This window comes from Sinocyclocheilus grahami, unplaced genomic scaffold (assembly GCF_001515645.1).
Source record: "Sinocyclocheilus grahami isolate Dianchi unplaced genomic scaffold, SAMN03320097.WGS_v1.1 scaffold1985.1, whole genome shotgun sequence".
Classification (NCBI taxonomy): domain Eukaryota; kingdom Metazoa; phylum Chordata; class Actinopteri; order Cypriniformes; family Cyprinidae; genus Sinocyclocheilus; species Sinocyclocheilus grahami.
In genome coordinates this window covers 61,952-84,430 of record NW_015507164.1, presented here as the reverse complement: position 1 = coordinate 84,430, position 22,479 = coordinate 61,952, and the positions used below count along the sequence as shown (strand labels likewise).

General features: G+C 38.3%; 1 protein-coding gene across 1 annotated transcript in view; it reads right to left on the bottom strand.

Moving 5' to 3' along the window:
* LOC107573623 (PHD finger protein 14) overlaps positions 1-22,479 on the bottom strand; it is an 80,900-nt gene that overhangs the window by 24,567 nt on the left and 33,854 nt on the right. Inside the window, exons 11-15 of the mRNA XM_016260047.1 lie at positions 16,829-16,935; positions 16,498-16,629; positions 15,188-15,350; positions 8,594-8,650; positions 8,293-8,414 (exon numbers count right to left, since the gene is read on the bottom strand). Coding sequence (XP_016115533.1) covers positions 8,293-8,414; positions 8,594-8,650; positions 15,188-15,350; positions 16,498-16,629; positions 16,829-16,935 — 581 coding nt within the window. The remainder of the gene's footprint in view (positions 1-8,292; positions 8,415-8,593; positions 8,651-15,187; positions 15,351-16,497; positions 16,630-16,828; positions 16,936-22,479) is intronic.

Here is a 22,479-nt window from a genome sequence, read left to right as displayed (position 1 = left end):
ATATACTGATCCCTTTATGGCTCGGGACAATCCACCATCAGTATCTATGAGATATTTTTTTTTGTGTGTGTGTGCCAATTTCATCATCCTCTAGGTAAAAATCGGAAGTCTGATTGCATAGAAAAGTAATAGCACACCCTCCACACAAATGATGCTGGATGCACATCTTAGGGGCTTGTTCAAAAGTATAAAGAATAGTAATACTTGCCTTCATACACCATGAGGATCTAACAAAATGTCATTTGAGGACATCTAGAACTAGTTGAAAAAACAAAGTACAAAACAAGGCAACAAACAAGAGTTGTTGCACTACTCCTGATAAGCTACAGCTAAAACGCCCCTTTAATACCAAAATAAAGACAGGATTACTTCCTAAATGTTTGAACATTGTAATTAAAGGTTTTGTGTAAAGGGATTAATCTGCACGGTAATTTTGACTGGCCCTTTTGTGGATTAACTTCCTGTGAGCGAGAGCAATTTCCACAGTGACCCCACAAAAACGCTTGGGTGGCAGAAACCCAAATCTCTTGAACAATAGCGACGTGTTTAACAGTAGCTATGGATGCTTGCACACCAAAACACTAAGTAAACCTCAAGATGTCTGAACGGTTACTTTGTCTTGCCCATGCGGACCAGAAGATTGCATTCTATCATTTTGATAGAGCGATAAATTGGCTATTTCTTGGATTTACTCGGATCCAAAGTGTTACTGCATACACAAGACTCCCATTACAACTCTTTCGTTCTTCGACCCGCTACTCTCACTCATTTGGCTGGTACAAACGCAGCAAATTTATAACTTGGGTCTAGCGCAATTACTTGGGGAGCCACCACGTGACAGGGATCAATATGACACAAGACACTCAGCAATTGACTGCCGGCCGTGACAAAGTGCCCCCGTGGCTTTTTGTGAATCCCTTCTATTGAGGGAGCAGATTATCAGCCTTTGTGAGCCTCCTCCTTTTTGATTTACTGTTGAGGTGGGAATGGTATTATTAAGAGGCCTTTGTTTTACAAGGAGGAGAGGCAATGGATGGGCTTATGGCTGAAGCCGCAGCGGCCGGCCGATGCACTGACAAAGTAACTCCTCTTTATTATCTCATTACCACATTGCTCACTCATTCATTTAGTCTTGTACTCAAAGCCAGGGCAGCCGTCGGGGATGCTCATTTCAAACAACACCAGCCACCTGAGGGACGCAGTGTGTTTCTCTGAGTAGACAGCAGGGGGCCATGATGTGTCAACTTCTGCACACTATTGTCTTTAACAGCTGATGGAGGGTCAGTTTGGTGCATGATGCTGGTTAAGGCTAAAAGAAACATTCCAGATTCAGTGCAAGTTCATCTCAACGGAGCATGTGGCATGATGTTGATTACCACAAAAAATAATTTCCATTTGTCTCTTTTTACCCAAAATCCAGCTTACAGTGAGGCACTTGCAATGGAAATAAATGGGGACATTTTGTAAACGTTAAAATACTTGCAGTTTCAATATATAGCCACAAGATATATACAAGACATGATTTGAGTATGTAAAAACATGCTTAACAAATATTTTCTGTGTAAAGTTATATCTGTAACACTAAAACAACTGAAAAAAGTGCTTTAAAAAAATTATAAGATTCACATTTCAGCGTTTAAATACTCCAAAAACTGGCCTTATTTACATCCATTTTAAGTACCTCACATACACCTTAATTTTTCAGGGGGTCGGAGGTCAAATCAACTTTTTTTTTTTTTGGGAAACAAATGTTGTTGATTGACCTTAACTTGTATTAAACTTAGAATATAACTTTTAACCACTGAAAAAAAAATATATATATTAATAAAACAACACATTTTACTAAAATATGTAAAAATATTCATTTGAAAACTAAAGTTATATCTGTAACACTAAAACAACTGAAAAAAGTGCTTTAAAAAAATTATAAGATTCACATTTCAGCGTTTAAATACTCCAAAAACTGGCCTTATTTACATCCATTTTAAGTACCTCACATACACCTTAATTTTTCACTTTTTTTCAGGGGGTCGGAGGTCAAATCAATTTTTTTTTTTTTTGGGAAACAAATGTTGTTGATTGACCTTAACTTGTATTAAACTTAGAATATAACTTTTAACCACTGAAAAAAATATATATATTAATAAAACAACACATTTTACTAAAATATGTAAAAATATTCATTTGAAAATTGATACATTTGAAAAAAACAGTTTGAACTTCATGAACAAAAATAAGTAAATAAATAAATCAGAATAATAGCAGATTCTGTTCCGTATTATAGTATTTTACAGTATATTACAGTATATTAAACCCACAATATTGCTTTAAAGCATTTAAATGGTGTTGATTCTGGATTTGGAAGGGAAGTTTGGCTGTTTTTGCCACTGTGTCCTACGGAACCTCAGCTCTGGATCAATTCCAGGCAGTCTGCTTTGGCAGCAATGCAGTTCACCGGCTTCTACCATGCTTTTGCTAATTAGTTAGGCACCACTGGGCTGCGCAAGTCATCTAGCAAATGCACAAAGAGGGGGAGGCGCTCGATCCCGAAGACCAGCAGTGAACTGGCTAGGATAAAAGACACTGAAGAAGCTGTAGCGTAATAGATTTTAGCTGCTTGGCCACTCTTCCCACACTCTGCAGCCCTGCCGCTCAGGCTTTCTGTTTTAATAGTGGTGGGGAGTGCAAAAGGGGGGGAAAAAAAAGAGTTGAAGTCAGCAAAAACAAAATGCCGCCATTAAATCATCTCCCTGAATCCCGTGTCAGGTCTGTAATAGGAAAGGCGCTCATCATCGGAAAGGTTACTGCTCTTCCAGAACATCCCCCTCCCCCCTTTTCTGCTCCCCGGGTTCAGAGCAGAACCGATGGTCTCGCCGGACCCCTCGTACCAGACCACTGTACTGAGTATGAGGAATTGGGGTGCTCAGGTTTTGGTCATGCCAAACTGATTCTATCTTTCCAGGTCCATAATAAGAGGCTCAGAGCTTTGGTGGGCCGGGGCCACAGAGATGCAGCTTGTTCCCACCACTGTCGCCACTGTTGTATAAGCACAAATGCCATTCGCTTACTAGCAGACACACTGGGCTTTTTGTTATGCTGCTAACTAGATTTTCCCATGAAAGTCTCTCCTCTCTCTCTTTGTAGAGCTGGGCTTGGCACGGGGAAGAGAGACGGCTGGTGGAAAAGAGGGAGAGAGACAGGAAGAGTGCGCAAGTGTGAGCAGATGAGGAAAACGGCAATAAAGAGAAGGAAAAACAATAGGAGAAAACAGCAGAAGAGAGAGTATTACACTAACTCAGATGTGTTACAGCTACCTTATGTCTGCCGTGGGTCTTTTTCATTTACGATCAAGACTATGGACCATTCAAAGTCTGTTCACTGACTGTCTGATGCATATTACACACAAAAATGGAACAAGCTTACTGAAATTGATAGTTCTAATTGGTTGTTGACCAAAAAGTGTTTCTGAGGATGGATGCAATATCTTACAGGGCAGAATGGCGGATGTAAATCTGGTGCATCACACAATTTAATGTAAATAACATGCACAGCATTGTAAAATGTGCTTCTCTGCATTTGTTCTCTGGTCTAATTTGTTTCCAAATCTAGCTTTTTAATAAACTTGGCATTGTACACTATGAATATCGCTGACGCGGTGACAAAATGCTTATGTCCCTCTATTGTAAGTCGCTTTGAATAAAAACATCTGCTAAATGCACGCACAAGCAAAAAAAATTAAATGCAATACAATAAATGTTTTACATAATATTGAATAATTTTTAATTATGAAAAACAGAAACTGGAATGGTTAAAAACACAAACTAAAACTGAAGTAAACTGTGAACTCTGGTAAGTCTGTGTTTCCAACACTAATTAGCCAAACAAAAAAAAAAGAGCCAAATACCGGTCAATTTATCAGCCATCATCACTAAATGACCCAGAAAATAAAACAAGCTCTGATTGGTTGGTTTAATTGTCATTAAAAGTTGGCATGCAATGGAAATTTCCTCCCTACTGTGCTGTATATTCAAGTGAAATGAGAAAAAAAAAATGTAGGGTTGATTTCAACAGGAATTACGTTGATCATTGCTGGATGGGAGGGATTATTTCCCAGCCCTCAAACGTCATCAGAGAAGACATGCTGTTGCAAAGGGAAGGGGAAATTAATATGTTTTATTACAATTACGAGGCCACTGGTTTGATCCTTGTTCAGTCTTCACGGAAACAAATAGAAAAATAACTCATTTTGCCAATTTGTCTGCAAGATTCTAACTTTAAATGACACAACAGGAGAAAAGTCATTCCTAGATTTCCAAGAATTAAATAAAGATTTAATATTTTTCATAACACTTTATTTCTATATTTTAAAATAGGTGCAGTTTTAAAGGCACATACCTTGGGATACAGATCATCAAACTCATCCGGTAGTGAAATGGATTCCCAATGCGCCAAACGAAGGAATTGTTTCTTATTTTTACTTTTGTTTCTCAAACCATAAACAGATTTTTTTTTCCAAAAGCAAGAGTATGGTTATCAGAATTGACTCCAATTCATAGAAAAATTGAATGGGATACATTTCATGCATCCACAAACCCTAATCATCAATTTGATCCACGGGGCATATTTAACCACACGCATAAGACATGTTATGGGTTTATCATCACCACATACTTATTGTAATTTTTGTGGGCCAGGCTGCCTGGGCACTTAGATGCATATGCTTTGGGACTGTCCAGACGTGCAACATTTTTGGGATATGGTGCTTGATGTTTTGTACAAGGTCACTAGGATTCATTTTCCCAAAGATCCTGTTCTGCTATTGTTGAATGATAATTCTCATTTTCCTGTAAATGAGAAGGACTGGAAATTTTGGTTAGCTGCCACAACTGCTGCAAAGAAACTTTTAATTCAATGATGGAAAACTCAACATGACCTTTCTATCAGACATTGGTTACATTCCTTCAGCACGGACCAATCATGATAAAACTGTCATTTTGTCAATGTGGAAGAATTGTATATGTTCAGTTAGTGAGATTGTGGTATTTTGAAAATAAAAAAAACACTGAATTACAAAAATAAATAAAATTACGAGGCCACATGAATAAAAAAAATGTGCATAGGTAAATCATTTATAATAAACACTGTAATATGTGATTTAAAAAAGAAATGAATAAATATTTTATCCTGACTTTAAACATTGGGTTCTGGTCAGAATAAGCTGCAGAGTGGACTAGACTTGATGCCAATGAAGGCTGGCAGAACCAGACACTTCTCTAGTGATAAACAACAGACAACCTGCACAATCCATTAGCCAGACTAACTGAGACTCATTCATCATTGTGGCAATGAGGTGAAAAAGTTGAAAGTTTATTAAGGCTTGCATGAAGCAAGGGCTCTGTCCTATGACCACACTTGCGCGAAATGACGCATGGTAACAAAATCACTGCATATACACAGGACACAACACTCACAAATTCAATGCCATAATCTCAGCTCAAGTCACATTAACACATTAACTATGGGGAATGTCTAAGAAATAAATTACCATGCCAAATATTTACATTTAATAAATACATCAAGTACAAAAAAAAAAATTCAAGTACAGATAAACTTTTCAATTCCAAAACATTTGGAACAAAAAATGGCAGCATGGCTTACGCCTGAAAAAAACAAAAAAAGAGCTCAATACTTTGCTAAACTGACATCACATGACTTAACAGGTGACCTGTAATCTAAAAGGCTCCATCTTGCTGCATTATCTCAGCAGAGCAGATGCAGTATGTACCCCAACAAACACTTACACACACACAGTAAGCTGTGAGCTAGGTAAGACAGCTGTAGAAGAGAGAGATAAAGCTGTGGCTGAAGATACGGTGAGGTGAGAGGTTAAAGGGCAGCTGAAGTCATCCAGAGAGGGAAAGATGTGTAAATCCTAGGGAAGGAAGTGTTGTGTCTGGTCCAGTGCAAGTAAGCAGTTTGAGAAGACATGAGGCTGTTCCCAATGGTATAAATGTAGAAACCACAGGATACCGTCAAAGTGGGAACTTAGGGCCTCACGTCACCTGTCAGCCATCCTTGCTGGGAATTATGTAGCTACACTGTCAATAGTACAATATACTGTGATACGAGGGAATGGGATGTAGGGTTTGGGAATGTAGCATTTTTCAGTGTATTAGGATTTCTTTTTGCCATTGCAAAGCATAAAACAGCATGACTGTCAAAGCAGATGCAAGCCAAAATACCAATACAGCCTACGTTCACAACTAATTACTGTAACTTCAGAGTTTTAGCACTCTATGACTCCATTATTGGGCGAATCTCCTGTCGAGAACATTTGCAGGTCACATTATTTTGCTTAAATAATAGAAAATTATATATATATACACACACACATATATATATATATATATATATATATTTGTCATTTTTATTGTATTTTTTTTATTTTATTAAATGTGTGTATATATATATACATATATATATATATATATTGTGACATTAGTTTCATGAGAATTTTGCACATTATTTCTTCCAACTGTCATTAACTTAATGCAAAAAAAAAAAAATGAAATTGTAAAAAATTCATATCAAAAAGTAAAAAAAGAGTACTGTAATAAAGTAAAAACTATTGTATTGCATATTGTATCACACAAAAAAAAGTAAGTCAAATAAATACAATAAAATTCAGAGATGGAAAATGTGCTTAAATATCATAAAAATAATGTCAAAATATTAAAAATGGTGAAATATATCTGTTTTTGTGAGATTCGCCCAAGCACTGATATGGTGTACTAAGGAAATAACTAAGTTTAAGTATGGATATTATCATATTGAGCTATATTACGCTACCACAACTAGTAAAAAATTCTAACACTTTAAAACACTATTCTACTGATTCTAACCTCGTTATCATCTAATCACTTTTAACCATATAATTCACGTATCAGAGGCAAAATATAGTCAAGAAACAAAAGCATTAAAAGCATTCATAATAAGAAGCAAGACAGAAGACACAATTAGCTTTCAGAAGCACATTTGACTCAATCAACACAGCTGATCGAACGAGGTCTGTGCTGTTTTAGAGCCAATGTAAAAGAGAGAGAAAAAGAAAGTCCAGGAGGCCCAAAGGCGGCGGGATGACAGCAAATCGCTTGCAAAGATGGTGAAACAGCCCAGAATCTGGCTTAATCCACAGAGCAAAAGGCCCAAAACCAGCATCACGGTTCATGTATTCCACAAATAACGACCCTATGGGTAAGCATGTGCGTCCAAACTGGCTAACTGAGTATTCTGTCCATATAAAGGCCTTTTATAGTGTCCAATGAGGGTTGATCTCCCCCTCCCAGTGCAAACTGAATCAATTTCATGTTAGTCCACATACGATAGTCTTTTCGTTCTTTCAGAAAATTTTCGCCGGACCGTCGTTTAACCATGATCAAGTCCATGGCACGGTCCGCTTTGGGCAGAAGGGATGGTCGACGGTGGCGGTCGGAGGCGGCCATCTGCGACTCCTCCCCGACCCCAACGCCGCTCTTCAAACGAGTTAATTTCCCTCTCTCTCTCTCCCTGTCTCTCTCTCTCATCTGTCCTTTTCTAGGGGAGGAGGTGGTGCCCGGCTCTCACAACCTGTTCAATGCAAAGATAGAAAGAGTCAGGGCAACACACCTCACACCACAGCTGAGGCCAAACAGCAGCTAACCCAAACTAGCCGCTTTACATGACGGTACAAGACATTGCATATCTCCTACTTTGCATTGTAAAAGCATTTGAAGTACTTGTAACCTGACAGTCCACTTTCCAATTACCCCAAAACAGCTTTAAGTCAAATCATGATGTGACGGAAGTGGCGACTGTTTGGCACTTCTATTATAAGAGTGTCAATTAAAAGTCTCTTAGTCATGCTTGCATATATTTTAGCAAAAACATAACAAGGTTACGGCATTGAAAAGTATGATGAGGAGGTGTTAAAGGAAGGAAAAAGACAGGATAATTGAACGGTTACATTAAAATAATCCTGTGCGAAGGAACCGCAACCTCATACCGGAGGCCAAGTGGTGACAGTAAATCAGACAGCTCATTACTGCCAAACCAAGTGAGCAAATACATGTGGCAGCCAAATAGAGAAGGCCCTATGGAGCCAGCGCTACCTCCCACTCACACATGCATGGAAGAGTCCTTATAATGAAGCCTGAACTTTAATCACGAGGCGAATATACCCACCCCGAGCCAGATCAAACATGCTCTCGCGTGCGCAGATGTTTCAGAGACGAGCATTGCACGAGCTTTACCCACCTCACTAGGTTTTCATTATCGCCGGGGCCCTTGCAGGTGGTGCACTCGGTCCGCGTGTCATCGGCTTTGGGCTTTTTCTGCAGAGTCGACTGCCTCTGTCTGCGCTCCCGCGGTGACGGTTCCTATGGAAACGCAAGCTATTAGAGGCGACCGCCGTGTGTGTTTGAATGAAGCTGGTGAGTGGAGAGGGCTGAGATTGCTGTGTAAACATACACAAGCTGTCTTCCTTCATCTCGCTCTCTAAATATTAGAGGTAGATGAGGGAGATAAAGGAGTGCAGGGTGAGGAAGTGAAAGCTCACCTCGATCTTCTCCTCTTCGCAGATGGACATTCTCTTCCTCTTCTGGCCTCTGGTTCTCTGGGTCAAAGGGAATATTACATTTGGTCATAATATGGCACACTGAACAACGCAGCAGTTCTAGAGTCAGATTATTGTATTTAAGATGATTTAAGATTATTAAAAAACGAACATTGGAATTCGGAAGAATTCTTCTGATCGGAATTTGAATGGGGTACTTAAAATCATTAATTCAAATGGATTGTCACTTAAAAACCCACTGAGAAACAAGCCACATAAAGGGAGAACTAATAAAAAATGAGTCCAGAAGTACAAAACAATGAAAAAAAATGACTTGACATGATGTGTTATTTTACTTAACACGACATCACCTCAGAATGTCCACATCCAGAATGGACCAATCGGCTTCAATATTGTTTCCTACATTATTTTTGGAAATGCATTGGCATAAAATATTTTTTATCGGCCATTTTAGAATGTCAGTAAAAAATCTTATACATAATGTTGCAACTTAGATTTTATAAGACAATCTACAATTGTCTATTAGCTGCTCAGCAATATCATAAAGGAGATCTGATGTAACGGTCAACTTATTTTCCACAAGAAAAACAATCAAATGACGGGAGTAACCATGCAGTACATCAAAAATAGAAAAAAAGCTGAAAGGAAACTTGCATGAACCATTCAGTTATTTTGCGTTGCCTCGTGCCAATAATAATGGTGTAGAACAGGGGTTCATTAAATGAGGGAACTGCAGGGGTTCATTAGCTGACAAAAAAACGAATAATTAAATAAAATGCAACATTAATGTAAAGGAAGGGACTGCACAGTTAATAGCAGTGTTTGATGTATCTTATCAAATCGTGATCATCAAATCAAAGACTGCAATTTAAATAAGTATAGAGTCTGTTGCATTGTGGGTTTTATTAATATTACAAATTTGGACACACTACTATAGTAGGGAAGTAGGCATATTCAGACGTAGGTAATGAAGTCAAAATAACATAAGCTGATATAACGAACTATAAATGTTTCCAAAAGTCCTTAACTTTGCACTTCAGGGCTTTATTACAAAAAAAAAAATTGCAATGTGATGTTGTTCAAGCCATGTGGCAGTAAGCTGACCAGAACAAAGTTTAACGCTCTCCACGAGTAAACAGCTCACACAGAGCAGCTGGTGACTTGCGGCTCACTGTAGCAGCTACAGATGTCAAACAGTGATGCTCCTCTCTAATCCAAATCTCTCATTCAGTCCGGCTCCCCCTTGTGTGCCATAGAGGGATTCAATCCCTTTGTTTAGAGCCCAGAGCAGAGCCCCAACCAGTGCCCCTCTCTATCCAGATAGAAGGCCATTCTACAACTGGGTCAACCCTGGCTGTTAAATTGGATTTTTGTGTGTGCCATGAACCAAAATTGAGTATCCAAACTCATTCTCCACAGAGTGCTCTCCGGTTCATTTAGAGACTTTTTGCACTGTTTTTCTTGTCTACCATCGGCAGATCAACTCTTCATCTCCATCAGTGGCTGATAAACACAAGGAAACCAACAACAGCATTGCACGAGTCAAATCAAACGTCTCCACCTTAATGCAAACAGGCACACGAGTGTGCCAAGCTGGGGCTTTTTAAAAAGGGAAGAAAAAAATAACAACATATTTAAACAGATTGTGAAAACAATTCCATCTGTCGCCTTTGGCTTGCCACCACACAGCAGATGGAACACTTATCATTATAAATGCTAACTGCTTCCACACTGCCAACTGGCACTTAAATGCCTCTGCCACTTCTCCCTCGATGGTGGCACCAAACAAAGGCACTCATTTATTTCATTATTCCTTCATTACGGCAGACTCGATTAAGGTAATCTATTAGAGGCTAGATCAGTGGTCCTCCACACAGAGATCCTCCATGTAATGGTAAAGAACTGTAAACGTGGTGAAGGGCTGACGTAAACAACAATCTACACTTGGAGGACAGTCGAGACGACTCTGTGAAAAAACTCTGCTTTTTAATTAAGGACCTTGCAATGCTGCATCTTTAAAAACACTGAATCAGTTTCCACATGATTGGAAAAACTATTGGTGCATACATAGGGACAGTCACAGTGTAGCCTACTGCGGTAATTCAAAGAAGACTAATGGCTTAAAATCCAGGACAAATATGTAAATAATCAACAAGGTGTTTGATTAGAGAAATAGTTTGCTACAAAAAAAAAACAAAAAAAAAAACTATAGGAGTATTTGGCCTAAAGAGCACAGAGGCAAAATATGAAAACATGAAAATAATAAAAGAAAAATAAATAAATATTAAAAAAATGAATCAATTACTAAATTAAAACAAAAAAAATAATAAAATTACAATCAAAAAGGTGTTTTATCTGAAAAATAGTTTGCTACAAAGTTTACAAAACTATAGGATTATTTAGGGTAATGCCATAGAGGCAAAAGTGAAAAAATAACAAATACATAACTAAACAACTAAAAATAGTAAATGATTAAAGTATAGAAAATAATACTAAAAAACCTAAAGAGCACAGATACAAAAATGAAAATAAACAAATAAATAAATAAAAGACTAAACAAATAATATTAAATTATTACATTAAAATATGGAAAAAAAATTATATATTTTTTTAGATTCTTTTTTGTTTAAAGCATTGCAGTAGATGTGTCTGTCCCATTAAACTCAATGCTTTTTTTTGTGGGTGGTTGTCAGGGCATTGCTTTGTGGTTGCTAGGGTGTTCTGGATGGTTGCTTGGTGGTTCCTTAATGGGCCAAATCTGAAGAGCCAAACTCTTAAGCGTTTATGATATTCTGGTCTCAAGACATCACACAAGCCCTCCATTACAGTAAGTATGGAATTGTATCACCTATTTTAATGTCTTCCAAAGTCTGATTGCTTAGAAAAGTAATAGTACACCTCTCCTCCACAAACTGCAAATCTTGAAGTATCATTCATGTCTGTATCAGCAATGGTGAGTTACATGTCAAAGTTTAATACTTGAAAAACCAAAGTATGACTAAAATGCTTTAGCAAACCTCTAATTATAGCAAGATTTCCAATGCCCTTAGTCTCGCGAATGATGCATAAAGCTTTTTAAGTCCAATGGAGTCTAGACAAAATCTCAGTGCGTGTCATTCATGAGAGCGATTTCAGTTGTGCAGGAGGGCCAGTATTCAGTGGCCGCAGAAAAGTGCGGCACATTAGTGAAGCCGAACACCACTGGCTCCTGAACGGAGGGATGGCGGGGGTCGATTAGCTGGCCGTGATAAATCAGAACACAGCTTTACAAGGGCTTGCCACAGCCACATCGGCTGGTTAAGAAAATTAAAAATGCAAAGCAGGGCTCCTTCAGCTGCTGCCACACTCTGGAGTGCAAGTGAAGATACATTCTGCAATGAAGCATCTTTCTCTGGTGGAGTTTAGCTGGAGCTACACAAGAGAGAGAGAAATAAAAGCCTTTTAATCCAGCTGCTCTCCACTGAAGCCTTCGCCTCACTTCTGGGCAATCGTCTCAGAGACTAAAGGGAAAACAAATTAACCCTTCCTGTCATACGCAAGCCCACACTCACACGTAAATGCAGCAAACAAAAAATATCATCCAGAAGTCCTTTTACCTTTGTGTGAGCTAGTTTGACAGCCGTCAGCCAAGGCGAGTGGCTGCAGTGCTGCAGAAACCATCTAAAATTGTGCTTTACTTTCTAATTCGATTTTAAAAACTGGCAGGGAAAGGTTTATTGACTAAGCTTTAAAACAAAAGGTTGAAAAAGACAAAATGAAGAAGGCCTGGAGAGCATGTCGTTTCTCCGATGGATATCTTTTGTCTTCCTTAAGGGAGCCGGGCTGCCGGAGCGCTATCGCAGGATCAGAGAATGCTGGACAGTGATAAGTGGAAGCCATGGAGAGCCTGAAAGACAAGCCCTATCTCAAGTCTGAGAAGACACACACACACACACACACACACCTACCCTCATACTTCAATGTGGTGCTCTGCCTCTACAGCTAGAGTTAGTGCGTGTACAAGTCTGATCATTTAACAGACAATTAAATACTCCCTCTGTTACAGTGAGCTGCCTACAAAGGCAGCATTTTAAGGCATCACAGACAAGCTAACAATACTACACACTTGGCAAACAAGTCTATTGTCTATTATTGTGTAGCGCTGTGTGAAGAACAGCTTGTACAGCAGTTTTCTGTTGGTCAGTGCTACGGATATGTGAGACCAACTTGAACCCGTTGCATAATCTGAGGGGGGAAATCTTTATCCCTCATGCAAAATTCCTGGATGCATGGAGAAATACTGAAATTTCAAACTCTGTAACATTTTTTAAATCAGCAGCAAAATCTGATAAACTGTCCCATAAATGTTTTATTTATTTATTCTCAAATATCATTTAAAAAGTCTATATTTCATGTTGGTAAAACCAAAGTGCATGTGCAACCCAGTGTGCATCTAAAAACACAGACTGTTTCTATGGAAACCAGGAGTTTCTAATAGCAGCAATGAAGCAATGACTTTACCTATTGGTAGCTGGCTCTTTTATTTCTGGCAGGACTTATTATGCCAAAATGTGTTACACTTTCTCCCATTGAGTGCGCTTGGTACTTCTTTGTACCTATACACAGTCTTTGAAATTGTGCTGTTAGTTTAGCAACACGCAAATGTATTTGAATCAATTTTAAGGCAAGCAAGACATAGCACAGTATAGTGTTATAAAGCGTTCCATATCAGTCACTTCTGAGGCTGAGCTATCTTCCATAGCAGCTGCCTTTGTATGGAGTAGTCAGCAAGACTGCTCGTTAAGTTTCGGAAACAATTCTAAATGCTAATGTTCCAATAAAACTGAAATGCTAGGGAGCAACAGTTCCAGTGGGGTTTTCACTGATGGCTTAATTATGGCAGTATCAGTTTCAAGGTGATTTTATTAAATAATTAAAGATGATAGAGAGTTTAGGTTGTCCATTTCAAAGTAATCAATAAGGCTAGCTGTTGTGACCTTCACCGATAACCTCTGCCAAAGCTCAAGAGACTAAAGAACAAGTCAAATATCTATTTGACGTGAGGAGCAAATAATCAATTTCAAACCAGTGAATGAAAGTTTCACCTAAGACAACAGCTAGAGTTAAAGGGGTCATATGATGTTGCTAAAAAGAACAATCTTTTGTGTATTTGGTATAAGGAAATGTGTTTATGCTTTATATATAAAAAACGTACTTACAGTCTGTGAGTCAGAACAGCCTGCATTGTACTCTACTCAACCAGGATCAGGAAACAGTCCTCCATAAAATGCGCTGCACACATCTGAATATTTGGGTTGAACTGTTCTGGAACAGTAAGTTGTAAATACAACTTAACCACTGATTTCTAGTCGTGTCCTTTTGGAAGGCCAAACAAAGTAGTTTCACTTTCACAACCAAACACACAGTGTCACACAAGGCGGGCTAGAGTGAGGAATGGCCGGGGGGCTTGAGAACGGCGCGGCCGGCGGATTCGACGAAGGAGCGGCCGGCAGGCTTGCAGCAACCACATGTGACGACCCCGGGCTGGACTCCACTTCGTCCACGGTGAAAGCCGATCCGGCGATCCACAGCATGAAGTTGATGTATTTCCTCAGCGACCAGCACGGATCAGCTATAGGCATGACGAAGGTGATATCGTCCTCTTTTGGAAGGCCAAACAAAGTAGTTTCACTTTCACAACGAAACACACAGCGTCTTCACGATATGGTGGCGGCGGCAACAACAATACTACAGCGAGAATAAAAGTTATGCCTTCTTTCTTTGCGTGAACATTCGGGCGGCATTATGCAAATCTCCCCACATTGTGATGTAGATATGTGGGGGCGTGTTAGAATGAGCCCTTTTAGGTAGGCGTGGTTGACTCTTAACTTTTATTAAGAATATCTCTTTGGATTTGAGACTTTAGTCTTTGCAACTTAACAGATCTTCTTTATGCACCAAGAGCTTGTAAAACTCCAAAGAGAAATTCAAATCGCATCATATCAGCCCTTTAAACCACCAAACAGAGAGAGCTAGACTAAGCTTAAAATGGACTAGTAGACAGAGTCCCTTGAAAGTCCTCTTTCAGCCATGCACTGCAAAAAATGGCTTATCTTACTTAGTATTTTTGTCTTGTTTCTAGTCAAAATATCTAAAAATTAAATCAAGATACTTTTACTAGATAAGCAAAATGACTTAAGATATTTAGTCTTGTTTCCAGGGGAAAAAAAAAACCTATATTAAGTGCATTTTGCTTAAAACAAGTAAAATTATCTGCCAGTGGGGTAAGTAAAATATTCTTAAAACAAGAATTTTTTTTAGATATTTTCACTAGAAACAAAAATACTAAGTAAGATAAGCCATTTTTTGCAGTGTGTTTTCACTGACTTAAGAGCTGAACGAACACATAACAGATTATGTGATGGCACTAGTGGTCCTTGGTTAGAAAACCACCTTTATCATTAGCGGAGATCTGTGAAACGCTGCAGAATTTACACCAGCACTGACTTTGTGTTGGTGGAAAAGGGGTATTAGGTGCCTTCAAGTATTTTTAACACATGTTCGTCATCAGTGAACTCATGATATGCTCATACTCACAGTCCCTCTCACTTGAAGCTTCTTGGGCTCTGGGCTCATTTCTTGAGGGATAAATTTGATTGGTCCCTTGATCTGCCTCCTGGACCTTTTGGTTCCATCTGGTAGCGTCTCCATGGCGATGTCAGCCTCGTCACTGCTGGCCTGGTCGCACTCAGAGCACTGCCTGGAAAAGTAGGAGTGACAGACAGAAAGAGAGAGAAAGACAAAGGAGTCGGGTATTCTTTTGCTTTCATCTGACCTTATTGATTTCTCAATATGGAGAAATCTTTGAGATGAGAGAGTGGCTTTCAAGGTCCATGCCAATGTTTTTACATTGGAAGCAGATGTGTCATATTCATTCCAACAAAAGTGTTGTTAAAATATCCTGCAAAAAATACATAAAATTGAAGGAATAGCCACATTCTTTAGTGCGAGCAAAAGCTTTTTGATTATACAGTATTACTGTCTCAGGGGCAGGCAGTTGCCAGTAATTAGGTACGACTTGGCCCCCCACACAATTTTATCTTTCAAATGCTTTCTAATTTCCATGCAGCAGCGCGGAACGCCATCACGCTTTCTTATTCATGGATTAAATGAATTACTCAAATCAGCAGCGAAAGCATTGGGCTCAGCGTGACAAATAAACAAAACACAGAAACGCTCATGCACGCAACTGTGGAGCTCCACATACATTTTCAAAGTGACAGTTAGTATAACCTTATGAAAGTGAACATGAAGCACTGCAAGTGGAATACTGCACTTAGAATTTGAAACAGTATCTTTAATTTGCTATTTATTTTGCTTTATTTTGACACTAAAAAAATAGAGCTATGAACTTAACATGTTAATTTAGTAATTAACTATAACAAAAAAGTTATAAAAATCCTGCAATTAATCATGCTCCCTGACCCATATATAAATCTGATTTATTTATCAGCATCTCATGTAACTGGATTAAAAATCTTTGCTACACTGACAGCTCTAGAAAAAAAGGGAATTGTTTATAAAACGTTTATTTGTTTCCTCAAGAGCAGGGATTACCAAATTTGGTGAGATGAAGATTTTAAGCTAATATTTCAAGAATTGATCTTTTAATAATTAGATTTCTGATGTGGGTTTGTGTTCACATGTCATGCAAATAATTCAATATTTTCCAAATATCTTTATAAGCGAGTCTTTCATTTTGAGTGTTTTTATTAACTTATTTTAAATGTTACATTTTTACAATTATTAGCCAGTGTTGAATATTAGAAACCCTGCTCAAGAAGTGTCAGCACTTCCAGAAGTTAATTTTATCACATTTTAATTCCATCTCCCATTCCTGTTCTCACCAGTAGCTATTTTTGGTCTTCTTCGGCATGCGTGTGAGAGGTGGGTCCAGGCAGCCCAGGTGGTAATACAGCTTACAGGTGTCACATAGAAGTAAAAGATGCTGGTCTTGGTTTTTCTTACAGATCCCACAGCTGCAAAGAACACAAAACTGTTTCTTATTTACAGCACACAACCACATTAAAACATTGCTTTTTAAGGCAAGGCATCTTTTCACACACTTTTCTCTCTTTCAGTGTATAATTTGCATAAAATGATATTAGAATAACAGTGGCCAGGTGTCATGACTGATGCCGGGCACCAGCTGGCACCCTGTAACGGCTACAAGCTAACCTGTAGAGCATAGCTGGGAGGTTCGATGCCTTCCCTGGTGATCCTCCCTCTTTCTTGCTTGGCTTTCTCTCTTTGGGAGCTTTCAGAACTGGAGGAGAGTTCACTTTCTGCAAATAAAGCAGAACACTGAAATTCACTACATTTGAAAGACACATAAAATTATTTATTAACAAACCAACAGCATAATATTAAACTAGACCTTCATAACTAGAGAGTTACATGAGTGTTTGCCAGGGTAGTGCTATACAGTTGATAAGGTGATCTGGGTGGATGCTTACTAGCCCCAGTCAAAAGAGTCCACCTCCAGTATGATATTCTGGTAACTAGAAATGGCTTTGGTCCTTCAATGCATCTCTATTGGATATTTCAGTCAGTTTTACTGTCTGCCAGCACATCTCTCTCCTCAATTAACTCCACAACTCGAGGTATACATGTCCTTATCGAGCACTATTCGGAAATGCAATTAAATATTTTAGAGTATAACATTAATTTTGAACACATCTGTTTTTGGTGATTTTTTAGACAGACACATGGACAGACAGATACATAGATTGATAGATGATTATTTTGAAGGACAGACAGATAAAGAGAGCAATTACATTTTATTTTACTTTTGTATGAAGACTCAAATAAATGAAAGGAAATGCAAATGGAGATACCCATAAAAAAGTACATTTATTAAAGGGGTCATATGATGCTTTTTTAAATATCATTATTTGGTGTATTTGGTGTAACAGAATATGTTGACATGCTTTAATGTTCAAAAAACACATTATTTTTAAAATACTGTACATTATTGTAAGTCCTCTATGCCCCGCCTCTCTCAAACGCTTCGTTTTCTACAAAGTCCCTCCTTCCGACAAGCGCAGTCTGCGCTGATTGGCCAGCTGATCCAGTGCATTGTGATTGGCCGATCACCGCAAGCACTCGTCGGAAATGTAACACCCCTTACCATAACCGTGAGCTTATCTATGCACAATCAGCTTGTAACACTCCAAAGAGAAAGGAAAACTTTCGCATCATATGACCCCTTTAAGGGGAAAAAAGTGCTCAGAGCAAGAACATTTTCAATTTGCATCATCATTACTGTTCAATCAAAAATGTTTTGTCCCTGAGCATTTTGCCATTTTTTGCTCGTTTATTAATATTATAAAAAAATTATTCTGTCAATGTTGTGTGATGAAGGATTTTCTTTGTCTTCCCCTCAATATATGTTTTTCTTCAATGACAAGTGAAGAGACAACAATAAGCACAAACACTGTGGCTCTACGGAGCTTTATGTTTGTTTGAGCGGGCCTGACATAGAAACACTGCCTTAACAAATGATGCCTTCTATAAATGGTAGGTTTGTGACAATGGAAGCTGGCTGGAGTATTTGGGAAACGTGTTTGAATAATTGCATTTCTGTTTGATGCTGCTATTGGCACAGAAATAACTAAATGTATGCCTGTTTTTCTCTCATTTCTTCTATGTGCAACCTTCCTAATAGCTTTAATCATGGCTATGATGCATCACACAAAGCACTGTGACTCTTCTAATAGTGCAAATGAAAGGATACATACTTTTTTTTGCCAAACAAGGTCACTTGACATTCTTGCCAGTACACTGACATCACATCTATTTTTTGGTGAAGATATCACTTTGTATTTATTTTTAAAGGGAAATGAAAGAAAGAAAGGGTGAGCTAGATCTTACAGACACCTAGAGGAGGTGACTATGTGACTTTCATTCCGGAATGCAAATCAGCATCACCAGACATTTTATGTATTATCTATTACAGTAATATAATGTAAATAAGTTTAATTAAGAGTTTCTAAGAAAGTTACTTCTAGAGATACTTTGATGGGGTTTGGAGAGATGATAGTGGCCAGGAAAAGGAAAAGAAAAAAAAAAGTTTTCTATTTTCTGTTTATACATCTGTGCTGCATCTTTTCTGTCTGGGTTAATTAGAAAAAATATCTAGTAGGATCCGGTCGCACAGCAACACAGAGCAGCTTCTCCCAGAGGCTTTCTAATCGGAGCATGCTCAGTTCAGTGTGCCCATGGTGACAGTCCCTCTCCACTGCACCACAGGGATTATAACAGGCTGGAGAGCTGAGCCAGGAGACGCCAGGTTTTACATCCCGCAACCTCTGGGTTACTGTGGACAGTCCCGCCTTTCCACACTATTTCAGTGGGAATATTATTTGGAGAAAAGTGTTTGTCTAAGAACAACAACAACAACAAAAAAACGTCAATGAAAGCCTCACAAAACAGCCAAACAGGCGGTTGGCAATCTGCTGAGGGAGCCAGACAGACTTTGCTGTCTTGCAGAGATTATGGAGAATCCCAGTGGTACTGTGAGAGGGGTCATATAACTCATTTAACAAAATTTCCAAATAGGGTGGATTTGTCTGGGGAGCCCAAAATGATGTTGATGTCCACATGAAATATTTACTTAACAAATGATGCCTTCTATAAATGGTAGGTTTGTGACAATGGAAGCTGGCTGGAGTATTTGGGAAACGTGTTTGAATAATTGCATTTCTGTTTGATGCTGCTATTGGCACAGAAATAACTAAATGTATGCCTGTTTTTCTCTCATTTCTTCTATGTGCAACCTTCCTAATAGCTTTAATCATGGCTATGATGCATCACACAAAGCACTGTGACTCTTCTAATAGTGCAAATGAAAGGATACATACTTTTTTTTGCCAAACAAGGTCACTTGACATTCTTGCCAGTACACTGACATCACATCTATTTTTTGGTGAAGATATCACTTTGTATTTATTTTTAAAGGGAAATGAAAGAAAGAAAGGGTGAGCTAGATCTTACAGACACCTAGAGGAGGTGACTATGTGACTTTCATTCCGGAATGCAAATCAGCATCACCAGACATTTTATGTATTATCTATTACAGTAATATAATGTAAATAAGTTTAATTAAGAGTTTCTAAGAAAGTTACTTCTAGAGATACTTTGATGGGGTTTGGAGAGATGATAGTGGCCAGGAAAAGGAATAGAAAAAAAAAAGTTTTCTATTTTCTGTTTATACATCTGTGCTGCATCTTTTCTGTCTGGGTTAATTAGAAAAAATATCTAGTAGGATCCGGTCGCACAGCAACACAGAGCAGCTTCTCCCAGAGGCTTTCTAATCGGAGCATGCTCAGTTCAGTGTGCCCATGGTGACAGTCCCTCTCCACTGCACCACAGGGATTATAAAAGGCTGGAGAGCTGAGCCAGGAGACGCCAGGTTTTACATCCCGCAACCTCTGGGTTACTGTGGACAGTCCCGCCTATCCACACTATTTCAGTGGGAATATTATTTGGAGAAAAGTGTTTGTCTAAGAACAACAACAACAACAACAACAACAAAAACGGCAATGAAAGCCTCACAAAACAGCCAAACAGGCGGTTGGCAATCTGCTGAGGGAGCCAGACAGACTTTGCTGTCTTGCAGAGATTATGGAGAATCCCAGTGGTACTGTGAGAGGGGTCATATAACTCATTTAACAAAATTTCCAAATAGGGTGGATTTGTCTGGGGAGCCCAAAATGATGTTGATGTCCACATGAAATATTTAATTTAATATAAGATTTTTTTTTTTTTCACATTCACAAAAACATACAATTTCTAAACATGACTAAAGATAAACAGGAATTAGAGAAACAACATTTGATGAGGGGAAAGAGCTAAATTACTTTCTTCCCCACAAATTGTCAGCAAATTCATGAGTCCACAGCTGAATTTTTATGAAATTCTCAGAAAAACTTCTTAATGTCTGATTAAATTAACGCTAAAACTTTCACTACAATATTTAGAGAGTTTTTGTACATAGAAAAGCAGTGCTTTAGTTGTGCTTGTTTTTGTGCCAACTTAGTAAAGGTTTAATGGACATTACAGGAGCACAGACTGCCTCACAATGCGATTAGCATAGTTCACAGTAATCCGGGGAAGCTCTTTTAAAGAGCGAGTACAAAATATCAACTTCTCCTGCGATGTCTCCACAGTTAACAGCAATAGCAAAAACGTCTTTCAGCGTAGTACCGGATGTAACTGAGCTGACTGAGACAAAACGCGGAAGTGATTGTGCATAAAGCCCATTGGGGGTAGGAGTTTACATGAATGTATCTCTGAGGGGAATTGACTGTCTTCATAAACGTTTATTTTCCACTATATTGTGGCTGTTCCATAAGCGCCACCTGCTGTCAGATAGTGAATTTGAGGTTTTATTCAGGCCGTCTGCTGTTTTTGTTTCATGCAGATGTTTTGTGTAATATAGTTTCATAAGATAAAAGTCAGACCGTTCTGTTTTTACTTCTAATTTCAAAATTATACATTCTAATTTAGATTAAAAACTGCTCATGCTGCATGTATGCAGCATCTTTGTTTGAATTGTTTATATGAAGAGATTTCTTTTATTTGTGTTTTATTTATTTGATTTGGGGTTTCAATTTAGTTTTGTTACTTGACATATTTAAATTTCACAAACACATACGCAGCATTTTGTCCAAGCAATAATAAAAGGGCACTTTTTCAGTTATAATTTGTATTAAATCTCATTTTGTTAAAACAAAATTGTAAGAAAATCGTATTGTAAAATCAATATCATGAATCGTATCGCATCGTGAGTTGAGTGAATCATTACATCCCTGATAAATATAACTTTTTTAAATCCATTGCAGAATTTTTGTCATTTTCTGAGAATGACTGATGGTTCATAAAGAAGCAGTGATTTTGTTTTTTGTTATGGCGTTGTTGTTTTTTTTGTTTTTTGCCAATAACTTTAAACTCTATGACAAGAACATACAAAACTGTGGAATACTTGTTCACAAATAATAGCTTGTTCATATCACGTCAGGAACCAGATCAGTCCAATTTGTGAATCAGATCATTGTTCGATTTGATATCATTGTTGAAGCATGATTTAAAATGCAACTAAAGGACATAGTATAAAATCTTTCCAAAAAAAAATCCACAGTACTATGACTTCACATAAAAGAAAAAACAGAGACTGATTATGTTCCTCAGACAAGAGAAAAATTACAAATTTGCCATAATTCCCCAGCCGTTAGAAACACTCAAGCAACAGCATTACTTTTCTGTAATTTAATGCTGTAAAGGTAACACAACAAAAAGTATAGTGTTATTAAAATTTAGAAGATCATTTTGTTTATGATAACAAATTACTTGCTGCATACAAGTTTGCAAAGGTCCTTCATAGGACGTTTTCATACCCCTTTAAAAGTGCACCGGTGAGAGTTCTCCCTCACCCAGGGTGGCATGAGAGACAAGACCCTCTCCTGAGATCATCAATAATTTGAGGGTTCTGTGCAGACGCCAATGACTGATAGGGAACAAAAATGTAGTAGATAGATGACACAAAGGAGCGGGGCGCCTTGACTGATGTTGCTACTTAAGCGGTGCACGTTTTCTAATTATGTGATTTATGACGATCATTGCAGATTCACTGGCTCGCTCTTTTCCAGACCACTCGGCTCTCCTCGCCTCCTTCTACCCTCTCGCTCCATTACTGCGGCATTTATCTGCCGAGAGGACATTTTAAGAGATCCTTTTAATTAACCATCTTACACACTCTCTAAGCCGGGTAACTGGTTATTCAGCGCAAATTAAGTTTTAAACAAGTGTGCATGGGTGCATACAAATGG